The sequence below is a fragment of the Melanostigma gelatinosum genome, assembly GCF_949748355.1.
Source record: "Melanostigma gelatinosum genome assembly, chromosome: 4".
Lineage (NCBI taxonomy): Eukaryota > Metazoa > Chordata > Actinopteri > Perciformes > Zoarcidae > Melanostigma > Melanostigma gelatinosum.
In genome coordinates this window covers 10,068,843-10,088,467 of record NC_136637.1, presented here as the reverse complement: position 1 = coordinate 10,088,467, position 19,625 = coordinate 10,068,843, and the positions used below count along the sequence as shown (strand labels likewise).

General features: G+C 40.4%; 1 protein-coding gene across 1 annotated transcript in view; it reads left to right on the top strand.

Moving 5' to 3' along the window:
- LOC306776029 (adhesion G protein-coupled receptor D2) overlaps positions 1–19,625 on the top strand; it is a gene marked incomplete at its 5' end in the record, with an annotated part of 85,179 nt that overhangs the window by 804 nt on the left and 64,750 nt on the right. Inside the window, 16 exons of the mRNA XM_079266618.1 lie at positions 203–841; positions 3,279–3,476; positions 3,753–3,826; positions 4,342–4,620; positions 4,867–4,978; positions 5,396–5,542; positions 5,778–5,880; positions 6,499–6,610; positions 6,933–6,988; positions 7,332–7,458; positions 8,216–8,319; positions 9,628–9,730; positions 10,986–11,139; positions 11,528–11,661; positions 12,386–12,501; positions 14,458–14,578. Of these exons, the coding sequence (XP_079122744.1) occupies positions 203–841; positions 3,279–3,476; positions 3,753–3,826; positions 4,342–4,620; positions 4,867–4,978; positions 5,396–5,542; positions 5,778–5,880; positions 6,499–6,610; positions 6,933–6,988; positions 7,332–7,458; positions 8,216–8,319; positions 9,628–9,730; positions 10,986–11,139; positions 11,528–11,661; positions 12,386–12,501; positions 14,458–14,578 (2,579 nt within the window). The remainder of the gene's footprint in view (positions 1–202; positions 842–3,278; positions 3,477–3,752; positions 3,827–4,341; positions 4,621–4,866; positions 4,979–5,395; positions 5,543–5,777; positions 5,881–6,498; positions 6,611–6,932; positions 6,989–7,331; positions 7,459–8,215; positions 8,320–9,627; positions 9,731–10,985; positions 11,140–11,527; positions 11,662–12,385; positions 12,502–14,457; positions 14,579–19,625) is intronic.

The window sequence follows — 19,625 nt, the reverse complement described above, 5'->3', positions numbered from 1 at the left end:
TCTGCGTACTCGCTGGCTTAACAAAAGGCGAATAGAATATAAAATAGGACTGACATGCAACGCTCTTTGCCACAGTAAATAAATGTTTCCCATGTGTTTACATTAGGAATACAACCACCTTCCATCTTTTCCAAGAGCTGTGGCAGGATTTTTCCTTCATACTAATGCCTCTTTCTTCTCTCTGTGTGGTGTGAAACCAAAGGTTCCTCGGAGACCCTGATTCTGGAGTTTGCCGGGCGCTCGGACAGGAAGCATGCCCGTCTCCTGCACAAGTTCCCCTCCATGGATTCTGTGACCGTTTGCACCCATGTTCGCTTCGATCCAAATAGCTTTGGAATTTCAACCATCTTTTCTTATTCCATCCAGTCATATATCAATGAGTTCCAGCTCCGTGTGAACTTAGTCAAGGGAAAACTTGTGCAGCTGGCTCTACTGGTCCATGGCGTTCATGGACCTTACCAAGAAGCCTTCGACCAGGACGACTCCTGGCACTCTGTGTGCGTTTCTTGGAGCCAGAATTTTGGACGCTGGGCACTATTTACTCATGGCCTGGTGGTTTCTAGGGGTGAGGGCCTAAGTTCTAACAGCATTGGACCTGCTGGCCTTTTCATTATTGGACAAGAGCAGGACACTTTTGGGGGTTCATTTAAGAAGGATGAGTCATTCTCAGGGAGTATCACAGAGCTGTACATATGGGATCGGGTACTGAACAACAGTGAAATCTACACCATGGAAAAGGAGTGTTCACCCATTTCCTCCGGGCTGCTGTTCAAATGGAGTGGATCAGCCATGGAAATAGAGTCCTCCCTTACGACGCTGTGGAAAGACATCCCATGTCAAGGTACATTTGTTAGGATGCAGCATTTGGACGGAAAGAAGCTAAAGGGTTACCAGAATCTAAACCAAGGATGATTTCATCATCAAATACAGGAATAGTTTAAACCACAAGAGACAGAAGAGACTCAAATCTATCTGCATGGTCCAGTGGTGTAGTTGAGCATTACTTTTAAATACCGTTTACAGTTTAGATAGTTTGCCACTGGGGCCGGGTGGGGTTGCTACGCAGAACAAAGAATCGCATAGAGTCCATGTGAAAGTCATTTTGGATTACACACTTTTCAGTAACATGCCAAGATTTGAGCTGGCCTGATGTGGTAAACCCCACCCGTCTGAAATTCCAAGCAGAGTAAAACAAATGCTGTGAATTAATATCGGATACAACTACCGTAGATCCAAATATGCTCCGTCTCTGGTTCATCTTCCTCCACAAACACACTTTCCTCTTATCCCTCTAATGAAGTCCAGTCATGATGTAATTTGCATCGATGTTTGGTACTTAAATACTTGAACTAAAATGCTTTAGGTACTTGTCCTAAACAGTGGGGTCACTAACACTGTTGTCAAGTAATGTAAATGAAATAGGGTGACAGTTAAATAGTTAGGGAACTAGTTACAGTGACCAGCACACTGAGAGAAAAGTAGTTCACAAATCTTACTTTAAAAAGTAAATTGAATCAATTATTCTTTTTTAAATCTATTTTTTATGACGAGCTCAAAGTGTGAGAGCATATAACTGCAAGACTGCAAAAGAACAAGAACTTTGACAAACGCTGTCTTGGCTTTTTCTGATCGATTCTAGATTTTTTTCCAGATCTGTTCCAGACTTAAGTTAAGTTAACGTGACCCCACAGTGTTTGAAAAGACAGGTAAACCGCTAAGATCCCACATTTTATTATGTTTTAAATTTGCCGACATCACCCTCGAATTCATGTTGCAGTTTCTCTCCAGCTCATGAACTGGAGTCATACCGGTCTACAGTTTGAACTTTGTTACCAAGAGTTGAAAAGAACAACTTTAATTAACTATATCACATACATTTATTGTACGTGCATGTGTTTACACATCACTAGAATAAATAAAAAGCAGCGAATGATATGTTAATTGGGTGATAGTATTGAGCCATACTCTCCTAGATATTGTGCACCGTGAAGCTGTATTATGTAGGAAAATATGAATATCAGTTTAGGGCTTTGTATTGGCAGTTACTCATTATTAAATGACTGGGATTGGAAGCAGCAAAAAAGCTTGATCAGCATATCCCTCATCATTTCTGAATTGGCAAACATACATACACACAGTCAACAAACACACACAAACACTATTTTCCTTTCCAGCACGAAGCCCTACGGGAAGTTGAATGAGACTGAAGGAAAGAGGACATCTGTGTGTTGCTGTCCCCCCTCAATGAAGAGGGTGGATGGTGATGACGCTGTAGTTGGCAGAGTGTAGGGCTCCTTATGGTTCTTATGTGGTCTTATATGGTATGAATGTTTTGTGAATCACGTCACTCTGAATCCCACCCTTCAAAACAAACTCCTCCCGCTCTGACATCATGCTCCCCGATGAGCAATGAGAGCCCAAAACACTCACTCCGCCTCCTGGAACTGAACATGCACAGAGGATGTTGCACTTGCACGACTTAAGTGATTTCCAGTTACAATGTAGTGTCGTGTTTATTTTCTTTATTTTGTATCTTTTAATGATCAACTTACAGTCAGGATATGTGCAGTAGCTGTTGAAGGACTATGGATGAATCCTTTGATCTTTCAGTTATAGGACTACCTGGTGTGCAGTCATTTTAAGTTTTCCCTTTCTTTTTCTCATGGAACCAGTTCGGACATACATATAGGCCACACTACTCCTGCAACTGAGCTGTTACACATTCAATCCTTGTAACAACTAGTCTATGACAGACCACGCATGTTTTATAACTTTTGAGTTATTGTTGCCTGAAGGCTGGGATCAGATTAATCAGAATCAGATGTATTGCTCAGTACATGTGAGCTTTCACATACAAGGAATGTGCATTGGTGTTTTTTCGCAAGAAAAAAAATAGAAATAAAAATCAAATACTGACAAGTCAAGAAACATAGATATAGAATAGGTCATTTCAGGGTCATTTTGAAACACACTAACAACCTGCTTAGTCTTGTCTGAGCAAAAATTTGTAGCTGGGGGAGTGTTAGCTCAACAATAACCATGGAGATTATGTTGGGGGAATAATTTAATGAAGGAGCATGAAGTTTATTACACGCTTACAACAAAACATAAGGAAACCTGCCTGATTCTCCTGCCTTGAATTGCATCTTGATGAGATGTGAATTTCCCTTTTGGGTTTCTAAAGTGTAGCATTATCAACACTACATTAGGTCTTGATGTGTCCTTTCATTTTCAAGAAATTTAACATTAAGGACACCTTTCACCATTTCCTTTACTAGGAAACGTCACTGTGTTAGCAAATTCGTTCTTGGATTCCCTCCTGGATGGAAATGCTTTGCAGAATCAAACATTCTCCTTTGAGTTGTTCCCCAGCCCTTTGTCTGATGAGGATTGTGGCGTCTTTGACCCGCTTATTGGGAGCTTGGGCCCTGCCAAGTGTGACTCGCTCAGGGGGGCCGTCTGCCAGTTCAAGAAAGGTACTAATAATAATAATCATGTCAATTCATTTTATGGCTTTTATTCTTGATGCAATTTGATGATTTGCTCTGCTGTATCCAACCCTGAGAGATACTGAAAATAGAGCATTACCTTAACATTGGCATGCAATCACATACATTAGTCCTGTAATAAATACTACCTTTGCATAATGTGGAGTGTTTAATTGTTGTTGGCACTATGTCCCCATAGCAAAGAGCTGTTTGTGCTCATGCTGTAATAAATGGCATTATATGTGTCTCTGTTTCTGTCTGCAGAAGTGCCGGATGTTATCAGTTCACCAAATACGCCATTCTTCAGGAGATTGAGCGAGGATCCTCTGACCAAACCGGTGGGTTGGACAGTTTAGCTGTCTGTAGCACATTAACACTTAAGTGGTACTGTACAATAAAGTAAGAACAACTCATCTTGATACTGGTGCAAAGGCAGCTCAACAACCGAGAACGCAGCAAAGACAGTGCACTCTGGAAAAATTATCTCACAACTTTGCAGCAACACAGAACATTTCTCTCATTGTGAAGTTTAATTCAGGCTGTGTAGTGGAGGAAATGTTTGCCATGTTTAAGGTAGAATCGACGCCTTCCAAACAAACTGAGATTTAGATGTCTCATACCAGACATGCAAATATTGGCATGCCATAAAGCTAAAGTACTCTCATTGAAAATCATCTTGCTACATTTTTAGTAACTTACTGAGTCAAAATCCTAGAGCTTTGCTTGGTGAAGAGACGTGATTGTGATCCCGAAGTGTGTGATAGTGAATTGGTGAATTAGCACTATTGCATTGCAATGACCTTAACCCAGGTAAATAAAGTTCAAATCTTTCTCCATCCCTCTTTTTCCTCAGGGGGTAGTACAGCTGAGCGATCTGGCCTTGCTGCAGCAGCTGACCCAGGCCGTTCTGCGTGCGTTGGAGGCCGGTGGCCCTCACCTCACCTCCACTGATGTCCTCTACCTCACCCAGAGGATTGAGACAGACTTGACTGCACTGGCTACTAGTTCTCCCTCTGCTGGAGCTGACGCGGCAGAAGTCATGGTGTCCATTGCTACCAACTACCTGCAGGCGGCGAGTTTGATGCTGGAGCACCACACGGCTTCACAGTGGATGCGCCTGACAGAGGATGGGGTGACCTGTGTTCATCTGTTTTTGCTACCCCCCCCCCCCCCCCCCTAAAAAAAACTAATCTGAAATCTTGTTCAATTGAGTTTTCATTGACCACTAAGCAGGTTCTCCCCTATGTTTGTATTGTATATATTGTATATCCCATTTTCGGGGATATGTTAAATAATCTTCTCATTTTTCATAACCCTGGAAAGTCTTCTTCTTCTTCTTTGTTCTCAATTCATCTAAATTTTAGTTTTTCTTGTACAGGTCAGCGTGGGACCATTTACCATCATCCAGAGTATTGACAAACTCACAGAAACCCTTGCAGACATGCTATCCGTGGAGAGAAGAGGCTTCACTCTTTCTACCAAGAACATCGGTAATTGAAACATATTGGTGTACATCAAAGAAATCAGAAAACAATCTGCTTGTGCTCAGTTCAAAATACAGGCACAGTTTCAGTGGTGATCCGAGGTGATAGAGAAAGTGTAGAACGATTCTACAATACATCTCACTTAAAAGAAAGGGGCCAGTATTTTTTGTTGTTGTTTGTTTGTATTAAGGCTCATCTGACTTTTTTTTCATGGTATTGCATTTCTTCATCTCCTTGTTTTTGTGGATGTTCAGAATTCATGAAATCATTTTGATACACTGATAAGTCTACAAAGTACAATGTTATTGTCCAATAACTGGTAACACAGATAAGTAAAGGATATTCTTTCATTTATTTTCCTGTTTGCTATTCTTGTTATTCCGTCTCTATTGTCTGGGTGTCCTCTGCTGTCTTTACTTCCAGATGTGCACATGAAGTGGCAGAAGCTGACTGAAGAGAGCTGTAGTCAAGTCTTCAAGCCTTCTGCAGTCGGCTCTCACACTGCCAGCAGCAGTGGTCAAGATGAGTTGCTTATCCCTGACACTGAGCTCCAGAGGATACACACACTGGGTAGGAGCACACACACACACACACACACACACACACACAAAATAATAGACATACATTTTGGAATCAGATCTTTGAGCAGATGGGTAAATAAAACTAGTAACTGAGTCGTGTGTGAACGTGTGAAAGTGTTTTTTGAAATGTGACACTGCAAAACTGAAGTGATGCTCAGCAAAGGAGTTTGTGTTATTAAAGGACACCAATAAATCAGATCTGCTTCTCCTTTCTCTCCAATCAGGATATGAGGAAGTGATGTTCATTCACACACACTACAGCCATCTGAGTGAGATTGTGTCTGGAGCACAGGAGCCTCCACTGAGTCACCAAGAGGAATTAAAAAGGTGGGATAGAGTTGGCCTGTTGTTTTCTCTTGTGACTGAATGTTGCTGACTATTCTGAAGTACAGTCAACTCACAGAAACAAACAATCTCAGTGTCAATAGCACTTTGTATTCATCAACTCACAATTGCTTGATTTCAATGATATAGCTTTTGTATATTTTATAATAGCTCATCAGTTCTGGAAATCAGTTGTTACAACCATCTAATGAGCTTAAGATACAGTTTAAGTAATTTCTTCATTAAAAATGATCCACAGATCCTCAAATCTAAGTGAATACATGTAAAAGCTGTGCGAAATTACTTTTCCCTTTTTTACGTGTCGGATTCAGCACTAATTTTAGATCCCATTTTTTAGGATATTTGTTTCAACATGCCCTTATTCTCTATTAATTGGTTAAAGTTAAATCAAATTTAGAAATTGTAAATCAAAGAAATAACCTGTGTGCTGTGGTTTCAACCAAATAAGGTGTTCTTGCACTTTTTCTGTGATCATTTTTGAAAGAGTAAGGATAATTCTGACAGTCATCACCAGTAGTTTGGATTGAAGTTTGTTTTGTGTATTCATTACCTTTAAATTGTAGGTCAGATGTAAATAATAACCATTTTCTCTCTTCCCAGAATTCTCCCCGGTCACCTGGCTTCTGCTGTCATATCAGCCACCATCCGCGATGCCTACAAGGCCCAAACCATCCCTGTGGCCATCAAGTACACCCTTTCCTCATCTAACGTGGTATAGTCCATTGTTGTACTGGTGTAACACAGTTTGATTCTGAAGCCCAGGGCAACATTCCCTTCTGGCTTGAATCAGAATCCATGCTGATGGCAAACGTTTTGTAAAAAGCAACCATTGTTTGGGAATAGCAGTTGAGTTACAGTTAACTTGTTGCCCTTTGATAAACTCACCGAATGCAATATGTCACCACATAAGAATTTTCATCTCCCAGGAAGCAGTACTTGTTTTTTTTATCCATGGTACTTGTGACTTGTTCGAGTCCAAGGTAATATATTGAAAGAGAACGCCAACAAGTGCAAACATGTGTTTCTGTTTCTAGGTGGAGTATTCACAGCGAGTTACTCCTGTTTGTGCCTTTTGGAATTTCAGCTTGATGTAAGTTTGACCAACACACACACATAAACACATAAACAGCCCGAGTGAATGTGTGTTATTGCAATAGAGATTAAAGCTGTTAGGTAAATGGTGAAACGATGGTCTCTTATTGTGTACCATTCATTTTAAGGACACATTTGACTCTTTTGATGCTGTGTATATTAATTCTGAACACCACAATCAAATGTGACAAATGTACATTTCATTCCAAAATCAGAGTTTTAGCTTTTCAAATCCTTTTTACATATTTAATTCTTAATATTTAATCCTAAATGTCTCTGCTGTCTGAAACGTTTTGATGAGGGTGTGTTTGTGTGCGTTGGTTGTGTGTTGGGGTGTAAAGGCTTAATCACACCAGTAGCTGGTCCAGTGATGGTTGCAGGGTGACCTTTGCTGGCTCGAGTGCCACTTCCTGCCTCTGTAACCACACCACCAACTTTGCAGTGCTGATGAATTACCTGGAGTCAAAGGTAACTCCTTAGATGCATCTGGTGCCGTGAGTGAAATCACACATGCTGAAAAAGAGGTTGCATGATGGAAAACGTTGACGATAACTTTGACAGTCGGACCTCGAATTTAAACTGTGGTCGAAATGATGACTGTTTTTATTTGTATGTGATTTGGAACACAGTTTTACGTTTAGATATAAATCATAACTGTCTTCAGGAAGGAAACAACTAATATTACATAACAACATAACATATAATAAATAAAAACACGAATGCATTTGACATTCTATGTATTGGGACATACTTCATCTTTGTCTGGCATACTAAATAGTATACCAGTGTGGCTATTGGCACACACAGTAAATGTTGCTGATGTGAAATTTAAATCCAGGTCATCGTCTTTGATCTTTAAAATTAGGATTTGTAGTACACTATATTTACCAGCAGGTGTCACTCCCAGTGTGCGTATCCTTTTGAAAAATGCATCTGTACCACTGTTCTTCCTGTCTCTCCAAAGTGCATAAATGGTTATAAATACAAAACAACACCAACAGCCTTTAAACTTTTTGAAATTGCTAATTTTTTGGTATTTAGTCGTTACACAAATTAAGAGATGAGGTAAGAATTCAGTGTCTTTGAGTCGGCATCGGATGGGTCAAACCTGTGATATTAACATTCTCCCCCCCCCCCCCTCTCTCTTTCGCTCTCTCTCTCTCTCTCTCTCTCTCTCTCTCTCTCTCTCTCCCTCTCTCACTACTACCTTTCCCTCCCGTCCCAGTGGAGTCCTGAGGAAGAGCTCATTTTGACCAAGCTGACGTTCATCGGCTCTGGGGCGTCTCTGTGTGCTCTGGTGGTGACCTTGATGCTGTTCACTGTGCTGGAGTGAGTACCTGGTTTTCCTGTCCCGCTTACCTGCGATGCCAATACATCTGCCTGGTTTCGTGTCTGTTTGAGTCGATGCACACCCCCCCCCCAGCCTCAACCCCTTTTTGAGCTGGTAATTACATTCAGTATGTAATTGCTAAATGTATAAGAAAAGTATTGAAAAGCAAGAGAGAACAACATTTTGATACTTATAACTCATAAATTGGGTCGATATTCAGCATTTATATCGGACTATTTCTTTAAGAGGAACATAACAATTGTTCAGCATTTTCAACGAATTTTGTTTTGTCAGGGTAAAGAAGCTCTAGAAATCAATTAAACTCATATAATTAATTGTAACAATGTGACACTCGTGAAAAATACTCGTTTATATGTGTTTGCATGAATTAACAGTTAAAAGTTCACAGAACTGTTTTCAAGATTGACAAAGTCAGCATTCCCCTGTTGACTTCCATACCTCCTCATGGGGTTTGATGTGACACTCTTTCCCGTACCCTTAACAGAGAGAGATAACTTATTGGCACTGTATTGCTCGAGCTCTGTTCCGAAGGCTGCAGTGAGTATTGACGAGTGCTAATCCAGTAATTACTGTGGTCCACATGTGAGCCCACTCTGAAGGTTTATGGCGGCATTCTGCAGATGTTAATTAACATAAGGGTCACTGAGGGATCACAATCAGCTGGAGAGGAGCTGCCCAGACAATTTATGACTCAGAGAGTGCAACCATGCATTTCACACACACACACACACACACACACACACACACACACACACACACACACACACACACACACACACACACACACACACACACACACACACACACACACACACATGCTGGTGTATTATGCACATGCATTTGTGTACTTACAAACACACACAACACACGCACGCACGCACGCACACACACACGCACACAGACAAAGTAGAGGTGCACATGTCCATAGATGGATGCATAATCGCACCATGAAATTATGGTGGTCACCAGCAGTTATTCAGATATGAAATGAGTCTAAATCGGCTGAACAAATCAGGAGGTAATGAAAGGCTCTTCAGTTCATTTACCTCTCTAGACCAGATCCAGCTGCCCATTTCACTTATGTTACCTTCAATGGAAATATTCAACAATTACAATTTTTAGTCACATACATAGAGAATTTAAATGACTTGAGTACGAAATGTAACATTTATTTGATAACATTTGTTATCTCTGTGTTGTAATATATACTGTCACTTCTAACCATATCTAATTTCAAGATAAGATCTGTCAAAAAACTTGAAGTTTTCCATTGTTTCCGTCCGTAGTATCCCCAGATCTGACAGAACGTCCATCCATAAGAACCTCTTCATTGCTCTGATCTGTGCCCAGGTGATTCTGCTCTGCAGCGGCTCAGCCATTCACAACAAGGTACAGACATCTGATTTCATGTCCCAAACAATACATAGGATTTTAATGTTGGTGGACCAAAGGGCAGACTGGAGACAAATGAAGGGGAATGATGGCAAGTAAGACAAAACTCACTTGCTGATTGTTCGGTGATGGATTCTGCCAAACTTTGCATGAACAACAGATTGTCAGTCAGAAGTTAAAGATGGGAGCATCAAAAGATACCTATTTTGTTTAGATACTAGGAAGCAAGTTCATTCGAAGTTTTTTTTACAATAGAATTAGTAATAAAAACCAAGATTTACCCACTTCACTACTCATGGCATTTACAGTACAAGCTGATGTTTAAAATGGCTGTTAAGCTGTTGTCTACCTTCCGATACATTTAAATGAAACCCATAGAACTGTGTTTTAATAGCGACCTTAATGAGAGTTGAAATCCAGGATCCTATTGTCGTCTCCATCAGCTAGAACACGCGGTGCAGTCCCTCTGTAGTCACCTGATGGCCTGTACTTGGCTTGACCCCTGGTCCTTTGACCCTGGGTCATGTCAGGGTGGGCTTAACACTGAAGGCTTGTTGGAAATTCATCAAGTGGTCTCATATGTACATAGGCTGACCAGGGAGGTCATTTTTCAGATTTGAACAAGGTTTTCAACACATCGTTTCAAGCCGATTCAGAGCTTTTTACAATGGCTTAGTCTGGAGGGAGTTAGTGTTTTGCAATGAATGCTTTAATAGGAATTATTATTGTTGCATAACAATAGCCGTGGGGATTGAATCGATACTATAGGTATTGTATGGTCTTCCGTACCATTAGACCACTTGCCACCTCATACATCTTCCACGGTCATGAGCTAATTAACAACAACAGAACTCACCTAATTGAGTTCAAACTTTTCATATATTGGTTTATGAAAAATGTACCTATATACACCAGTAGATTCTAGATGCATATTTCGATAGAATGTACAGTCGGTCAGCTAAACTTCCTTTTGGTTTCCACAGCCGTCCCCGTGTCCATGCAGATTTCAAATAGATTTTTGGAGGGAGAACATTTTACACAAAAAACGTACCCTTGCAAATTAACGTCCAGAGTAATGTGCTACAAACCAATTCTCCCTCTTAGGTACTAGCAAAAATGACACTAGTTTCTTGCGACATGGAAATTGAACTTGATTAACTTTTACTATTAAGGTGTGTCACTCAGGTGCTTGATCTGAATACTTGAAATGCAACGTGTATCTGTCTGCATGCCTGTGCCGCTGTGTTTGTAGGTGGCTTGTACACTTGTGGCGGCACTGCTCCATCTCTTCTTCATGGCAGCATTTAGCTGGATGCTGGTGGAGGGCCTGCTGCTCTGGAGCAAGGTGGTGGCTGTCAACCTCAGCGAAGATCGTCACATGAAGTATTACTATCTCATCGGCTGGGGTACAACCTTCCCTTTTCACATGTGCAGTGATTGTTGAGGATATTGTGATCCAGGGATAGGATTTGATAAAATCATGAACATAAGACCACACAGAGTCAGATTGATTGATCAGTGGTGTTATGTATTGACAATGTAATTTATACACCATCTTAGTGGGAAGTACAAGATAATACTTTTCTGAAACTATAACACATTTTTGACTGAGGATTTGTTTACATTTGCGTCACAATGGTCTTTTGATGTGTCTCCATTTTCTCCTCCCGTCTCCATTATGCTCCTATCCCTTCCTCTTCCTGATAATATATGTCTTGGTACTTTCATTTTCTCTTATATGCTCCTTATTCTCCTCTCTCTCTGTTTTTCTTTTATGCCCCTCCCTCCCTCCAGGTCTGCCAGTGCTGATAGTCACCATCACGTTGGCATCAGCATCAGGCAAATACTCGGCCGAAAACTACTGTTGGCTTAGTGTCCAGAATGGCGTCATCTGGGGCTTTGCTGGGCCCGTCATCTTCATCATCATGGTCAGAAAATGTAATCCTAATCATACCGTGTAGGGCGATAATTCAGTATGATAATGTGTCGTCTTTCAATGGAATCATGTCGTGATTAAATCATAAACCGAGATATTGCGATACACAATTATACTGTCTAAATTGATAACAACAAGCACATATTAACTTAAATGTCTCCAGATATCCGATCACTTTGCACCAAAGTTCTTAATTATATGAGAAAATACTCTTATACCACACAGGTATACTATGCCATGTGGTTATTTGATATAGAAATGAATTGATTATGAATTACCAGAAAACATGCTGTATCTTAATATATTTAATATATTTTAATTCATTTATATTATATTTTATCTTCTATCGTGATAGAAGATGTTGGCCATATCTCCCTGTCCTAATACCGTGTAGTCTGTTCAGGCTGAAGCAGTTAAAACTAGAAAATACAAGGCGCATTCAGCCATTTGGACTAATTCTTTACTGGAGTGCTCCACATTAGGTTTGACTGGAAGCTAAAGTTACCAATTAAACAGGAAACGGTATGATGTTTCAATCTATGTTGCACACCACTTGTGTCTCTATTCCTTTCCTCTTTCCTCTACCACAATCTCAGACCCGTAGACATGTTTTGATCAGTATTGTCTTCTTATTTTAGTATGCCTCACATCTGCTTATCTCTCTGTCATTTTGCCTTTGCCTCCCTCATTTCTTCATCCTTCCTTTTTTCCCCCAGGTGAACATCATGGTACTGACTAGGGTGGTGATCATCACCATCTCCACCGCCAAGAGAAGGTCCATCATGTTGGCCATGGGCACCAGTCCTGTGGATCAAGCCTATGAGCAAATCAGGTACAAACCACAAGGTGGCCCTATTTGTCCTCTTTTTTTCATTTTTTAAGGTTATTCACCCGGGCCACAGGCCTTGAGCAGACAAGCTGTATACAGGGGGCATCAAAAACAAAAGCAGCTGGAAGATTTTATATTGGATTTGTCATTTTAGAACAGAAAACCGAATTCATCAAAATATCAGAACTTTGTGTTTTGGTATTATTTAGTGTTGATAAGATCCAGAAATAATTCTCTGATATGTTGGGCCAGTATTTTACCTTTCTTTTTTATTATTATTATATCTGAAACCTTGCATCAATAGAGATGATAATTAATGTTTGTTAATAATAATAATAATCATAACAATACATGTTATTTATATAGCGCTTTAAAAAGTACTCAAAGGCACTTTACATGGTAAGAACAGAAACAGTAAACGCAATAACAATATAAACAAAGCAGATAAACGACATCATAAAAAACATTGCATAACTAGCATCAAAGGTTAAAAGCAGATTTAAATATCACTCAATATGAGTTTTGAGTGCAGTTTTGAAAGAGGCTGGTGACGGAGAATGTCTGAGGTGCTGGGGGGGGGGGGGGGGAGACTTCCAGAGGGAGGGGGCAGCAATGGAGAAGGCCACGATATGGTCTTATACTGACTTACTTGTAAGGATTAGGACAGTAGCAGTTGTAGGGGCGTTATTAATATTATAATGAAGATTTAGAATTTTTGGGTGAACCTCTGAGAATGGGTTATAGACCTATAATATAAATGAAATATCATCTCTCATCAGCTTCAGTCTAAAATAATCATCAGCACTGTCTTTTACGAAAACCTTATTGATCAAACCCTCATGTTGGGATGCAATATATACATTTTTATTTTTCATTTCATATTTAATAATCGAATACTTGTTCTTGCCAAGGGTTGAATGATGGTGGAAAAATAAAAATCTATTAAATCCACACAATACGCTTGTTTCATTTGTTCTATTTCTTGAATCGTTGAGGAGGATTGTGATTGGTCATTTGAAGTACAGGCAGACCAGTTTGTAAAATGCAATTCAACAGACTAAACGGCCGCATGCTATTTATCAGATTGGCTGTAGGATTACTGGTGGAAAGTTGACTTTACTAGTTTGGTGTTTACCGTAGCTAAACATACCTTGTTACATTGTGTTCTTTGTGACTATTGCATTGCAATGTTATTGCAAAAACAATATATTGTTGAGCCCTATGACTGCTGTCTTTGCTAATGTGTTTCTGTTTTGGCGCTGGTGTTAACTCATCGGGGTGAAACGCTGCTGTAAGTGATCCAGTACATTTCCCCCGGCAGGCTTGTATATGATCCTATCGGTGAAAATCGTGTTAAAGTGTATATATGCGTTCACTACCTCAGCCCACCGGGGCTCACAGTAGGTGCTTTATGAAGCTTCTCAAAGCAGGCCTTGAACCATTGGCACCCCTGGGTGGCAGCTCTCTCGGAAACTCAAACACATTCCTCCGCAGAATAAACCGGGGCTTGCCGCCCGCCATGTCACACACACACACGAACACACACACAGCTGGTGCGGTTTGGCGGTCACCTGAGCGGGAAGATAATTCAACTCTAAACAGAATTAAGGTGGATTTAAAGTGGGAAGTTGTCACCCCATGAGCTTTTCCAGCCACACAGTGTTGTATATGGAACAACCAGCCTGCCAAAGCCGCTCAGTTTTGTCCAAAAAAAGTGAAAAGTTGAGAAACACAGAATTGAGCTCAGGACGATCAGGGAGGAAGTACAATTTTTTAGGGAATATTTAAATTAATTTCATCTGGTGTGGTGAAAGTTCAGCTCAGTCAACCAATGCAGAGTCTGTGTGGTGTGTGGTTGATAATAATGTTATGTTTGTGTGTTGGCCATATGTATTTGTGTACGCTAACACTATTGTGCTGTGATTGTGTGTGTTGGTGCGTCGGTGTGTGTGAGCACAGGGCAGCAGTGAAAGCAGTGCTGGTGTTGCTGCCCATCCTCGGATTGACTTGGCTGTGTGGTGTCTTGGTGCCTTTCTCCATTGTTATGGCCTACATCTTCATCCTCCTCAACTCCCTGCAGGTACACACACACACACACACACACACACACACACACACACACACACACACACACACACACATACAGAACAGCCATCATTGAATGAAAAATTACATTTTCCATTATTTAGGAAGTTCTGTGCCCGTGAGGTTTTACAAAAAAGTTTTAAAACCTCTTTAAAGACAATAAACCTTACTGGTCATGTGAAGGCGAAAGTATTTAAGCTTGTCAAATAAAGTATTGACATTTTGGTTTTTGCTTCCATCAATGTGAACAGATTCCTAAAAGACATGGGATATCCATAATAATAACTCGAAAATGTTCTCAGACCTCCGCCAAGGAGGCAATTCACTGAGGAGTAGGGGTGGGAATCGCCAGAGATCTCACGATACGATATTATCGCGATACTTCGATATTATAACGATACTTTCACGATACTGCGATATTCTGAGTATTGTGATCATATATATTGCGATTTATTACTTTTTTTCAACTTCAAATTATGTCCCCAAAGGAAAACTGTGTCAACAACATGTTTTATCTGAGTTCTTTCTCTGATGTCTCCATCTTTGTTTCGACCAACTTCCTACCAATCACACATGCAGACCTAGCACCTCTGCTGACCTCACCAGAAAACAACTCAGCACCATCTAGTGGACTGAAAAAGCAATTGATTTGATTTTTTAAATTTTATTCATTAAAAAAAAAAAATTGTTTATGTAATAAAGTATCGATACTTGGCGTCCGTGTATCGATATAATATCACCACGCAAAATATCGCGACACTATGCTGTATCGATTTTTCCCCCACCCCTACTGAGGAGCGATGGTTAAATTCTGTAATTACAGAAACATTATAGCAGAATGCAGTCCTATAATTCCTAAACTGCAGCTTGCAGTCATTTTTACCGAGCAGGCACAATAGATTGACTAGAGTGCACACATGAATGCACATTGTAGCAGGGCTCAAGCACTTTGACCATAAGTTTCCATTTGGTATTGTCTATGATCGAGTGTAGTAGCATATATGCGGCAATAAACTCTCTCATGGCATTAGTTATTGCTTTGGCACGATGTGAATCTGCAGTGGGAGGCTGCCTGAATACTGTAGAGAGAGGATGTTGTCTTTTTTAGTTTTGTTCTGCTAATCGACACATTCGGGTGATGCTGTCTTAAATGAAATGTTTGAAGTGCATCCACAGATAGACCTGACTTCAGTTGAACAGTGTCGGAATACAGTTTGACACAAATCGTCGTCGGTTGAGCTTGTCTGAGCCAACTGGCATGCTACAGCTGGCAACAACTGGTGTGCTGCAAACACTCTCCTGGTTAAACGCGCCCTCAAGAATTGCTGTTCTACACGTGCAAGTTGCACAAACCGACTCTCCTGAGAGCTCAAAGGCTGCACCTGCAGCGGTCGCGGGGATTTCATTATTACTCTGTGAGCCGGATGGAGCGCTTTGGCAGGCCGTATGTGGCCAATTGTCGGTCGCCAACCTGTGATCCAAATGTAAACATAAGGGTTGCCTCAATACTAGAATTCCTTAAATGCATGATTGGAACGTTATTATTGATTTATTTCAATACATCTACCAACAATAAGCAACAACCAACAGTTTATAAACGGTAAACTGCTTTATTTTTCTTCAATGAGGAACAGAAAGGTTTTCCATTATACATTATAATTCTTCCCGTCTCTCGTGGTGAGGGCACACAGACTGTCAAGGTTTTTATTTGTCGGTGACAAGGCTGAAGTAGAAAGGGGGGGGGGGGAGCCTTGGTCTGGCTTGTGTTAAGCAGGTGCTTCATTTTAACAAGGAAAGTTGATTTGCATTGTTTGTTGAATTATTTTTTCTTCATGTATTCAGAGGTCAGCATCATTGTTGTTGTTTGTGGCTCGTCAGCGTTGATCTTCTGCTTTTAGTGCTCAAATTCAACGGGTTTTGTTTTTCAAAAGTATTGAGAAATTAATATTTTTAGGCCCTCTAGATAGATAGTACATATTACAATTCTAACAAATTCTGCCACGAGTAATATACCTGTGGGCATCATATCTCCATTTGAAAATGGTCACAGCTTTATGAAATATTGGTTTTCACATGGAAAAAGAACAATACCTCTGTAGCCTATTCCCCCCCTGCACTGCAGTGATGGAGGAGGAGGTGAGGATGAAATCATGTAATTCTCTGACTGCGGCAGGCAGTCCGGATCCGCCACTGCGATTTGTACTCGTCTTTTAATCAGCTGTATCTTTAATTGAGCTGTATATTTAACGAGAAAATCAATAGAGGTTTTAGCTGCAGCCCGATCATTAAGCAAGGCCCCTTGGTTGCCATAAATTGTTTCTGTTTCCCCCCCTCATATCTAATTATATTTTTTTCATGTCGACAGTAATTAATACTGAAAGATTTTCTGGGCGCTTATTATACGACTTCACATGTTAACACGTCACATGGATTTCTATTCTGTTGCATGTTGTCTGCCACCTGTCTGTCAGCGTTTTTTTCTGTTTGCCTATTTCCTTACCTACCTGTCTGTTAATCTGTCTTTCTGACAGCCTGTTTGACGCTTTTGGTTTAATAGTAAGTTATTATCTTCAACAAGCACCGCTTTTTTTCAAACATGTTTGGAGAGATGTTGACGGCGCAACTGTGGCTTCGTTTTAAGACCCGGTCCTCAAATATCTCTTCTCAGGACAACATTAACGAGCCAGTTTTAAGAAAACACAAACATCTTGCCTTGTGCTTCCTCTTTTGCATATCATTGCGTATTGCTTATTGCGTATTGCTTATTCCATCCTTTGGTCATGCACGATGCGCAGGGCAAGAAAATGCAGATAAATTCCTCAACAACAAAAAAAAAAAAGACAGTAAAATAAGCCGAATGTGTTTTGTGAGTGTGTTGGCTGGGTTTTCGGGTAGCTGTAGGAGGCCTAACCAGCTGCTCCGGCATAGTAGAGCTACATAATGTGTCTTTAGGCCTCAACAGGTCAGGACACAAAAGAAGCCCTGCCAGGCACCAAGCCGCTCCAGTGACACACTCTGTTGACCTCGCTGCTCTCTAGTCTGCATGGGGTGTAGTGACACTCGTAGTGGCAATCCTCAAGATCCTGTCTGTTCTGGGGCAATTTCAATACATTTTGAGCTTAAGTGCTCATTGGCTGTGCTCTGTGCGCTGTGTTGCCGTTCACTAATTCAAATGGTGTGGGCAGGACTGTGACATTCCCCTTTCGATTTGATTTAGCTGTGACATTTTTGTCTTTTCTTTGCCTGTTCAGCATTGATAGTGACATCAACTACACAAGATCCCTTTTCAAACTAAATGGTAATGTAAATTAAAAACATGCATTCAGGATTTTTCCCATGAAAGAATCTACCAGACACCATGCCAAATAAGAAAAAGAAAGTACAATCAAAATAGATTTGAATATACTTTTCTTTGCTTTTTCAGATCATATTGTTTAACAGCTTTTACACCGAAAAGTGCTTGAAAGTCTGTCCATGTTTGCTTTTTAATCTTTTGCATTGATCAGAAAATCCATGTATTACTGATCGGGCCTGCAGGGCACAGGCCCAGGGGCTCAAAGTTCCAGGACCCCCGCTCGCCTTCACCTACAAAATGTCACAGACATGTACCAACCATCAAGAGACTTAAAGAGACAAAAAGATGCAAAACAAGCATAAAAGTCTGTGTGTTTTGCTTCTATGTGGGAAAGGTAGTGGGGCCCTTTGCACGTCCAGGGGCCAATTGTCTCATAATTCGCCCATGAGAAAACCTGTGCAGGAAAGGAGTATTGACATTGCTGTGAAATCTGGTACAGAGATTAATGCCCTCTCAGGATCCTACTGAATTTGGTGATCCCATGAGTTTCCCCTCAGTGCCACAATGACGTTTACATTTCTTTTCAATAAATGTCTTCACAACTATCCGATATATTGCACTGACATTTAACACAGACTTTCATGGTTCCCAGAGGATGAATTGTAAAAATATTGATGCCGTAACCTTCCATCTAGTGCCATCATCTGGTTACATCCCTACTTTTTGTGTTAATAGCAAATACTAGCACGCTAACACATTCAATTAATATGATAAACATTATAGCAACGAAACATCAACATGCTAGCATTATCATTTTGAGCATGTCAGCATGCTGCCGAGCTGAAAGCACTGCTGGGTTTAACAGATCTGTAACTGTGTTGTTGGAATGTTTTTTCCCTTTTCCTTAATGATCCAATATGTTAATCACACTCCGCATTACAATAGACCACCGTTGTCATATAGAGGACAGTCTTGCCCTATTTAATACTATTGATTCCTTTTAGAGAGAGCAGAGTTGAACATTGTCCCAACTTCATGGCTACTCATAAAGATGATGAAATGTGTGAAACCTTAACAATAATGCATGCAAAACCTGAGCTGGTAGGCAGGAGATAAAAATAAAAATGCTCAAGTTTTTTAGGAAATCGTTTTTTATTTGCAGCTGTTGTATTTTCAATGGGGCCAGCCAAAGCGACATAAAGCTTAAGCGGCAAGCCTTTACTGTGAAATCAATAAAACAGATAATGTTGACAAGCCTTTTTCATTGCACTCCCTCATGCCCTTCCCACTCCTCTTTGCCCTCCATCCTCACAGCACTGTCTGAAGTGTCTCTGCTTTTGTTGTTATTTTTCTCAATAGAGACCTGAGCCGGCCGTTTTCAGCAAATATACTGTAGACATGGCATAAATGCATCTCTGCTGCACTGACCTCAGCAACCAGGGCTTTTGATTTGTCCTTGTGTTCCAGTAACTGATGGCAGATGATGCTCAGTTTCTGTGTACTTGCATCCAGGAAATACGCGAATATATATTAAACTTCATCACCACTTATGTACAAAGGTTGTACATGAAGACAACAGAGCATGCTTGGTTTTCTTTCTTAGCTAGTCTGCTGATCATTGTTGGCCACTTTATTTGCATCAGTAGTTCCTGCAGTTTAAGAGATGAGCTATTATTTTTAAAGATTCTCTTTATGATATTCACGGAATAAATATAAAACAAAACAAACAACTATTTGCAAAATAGTG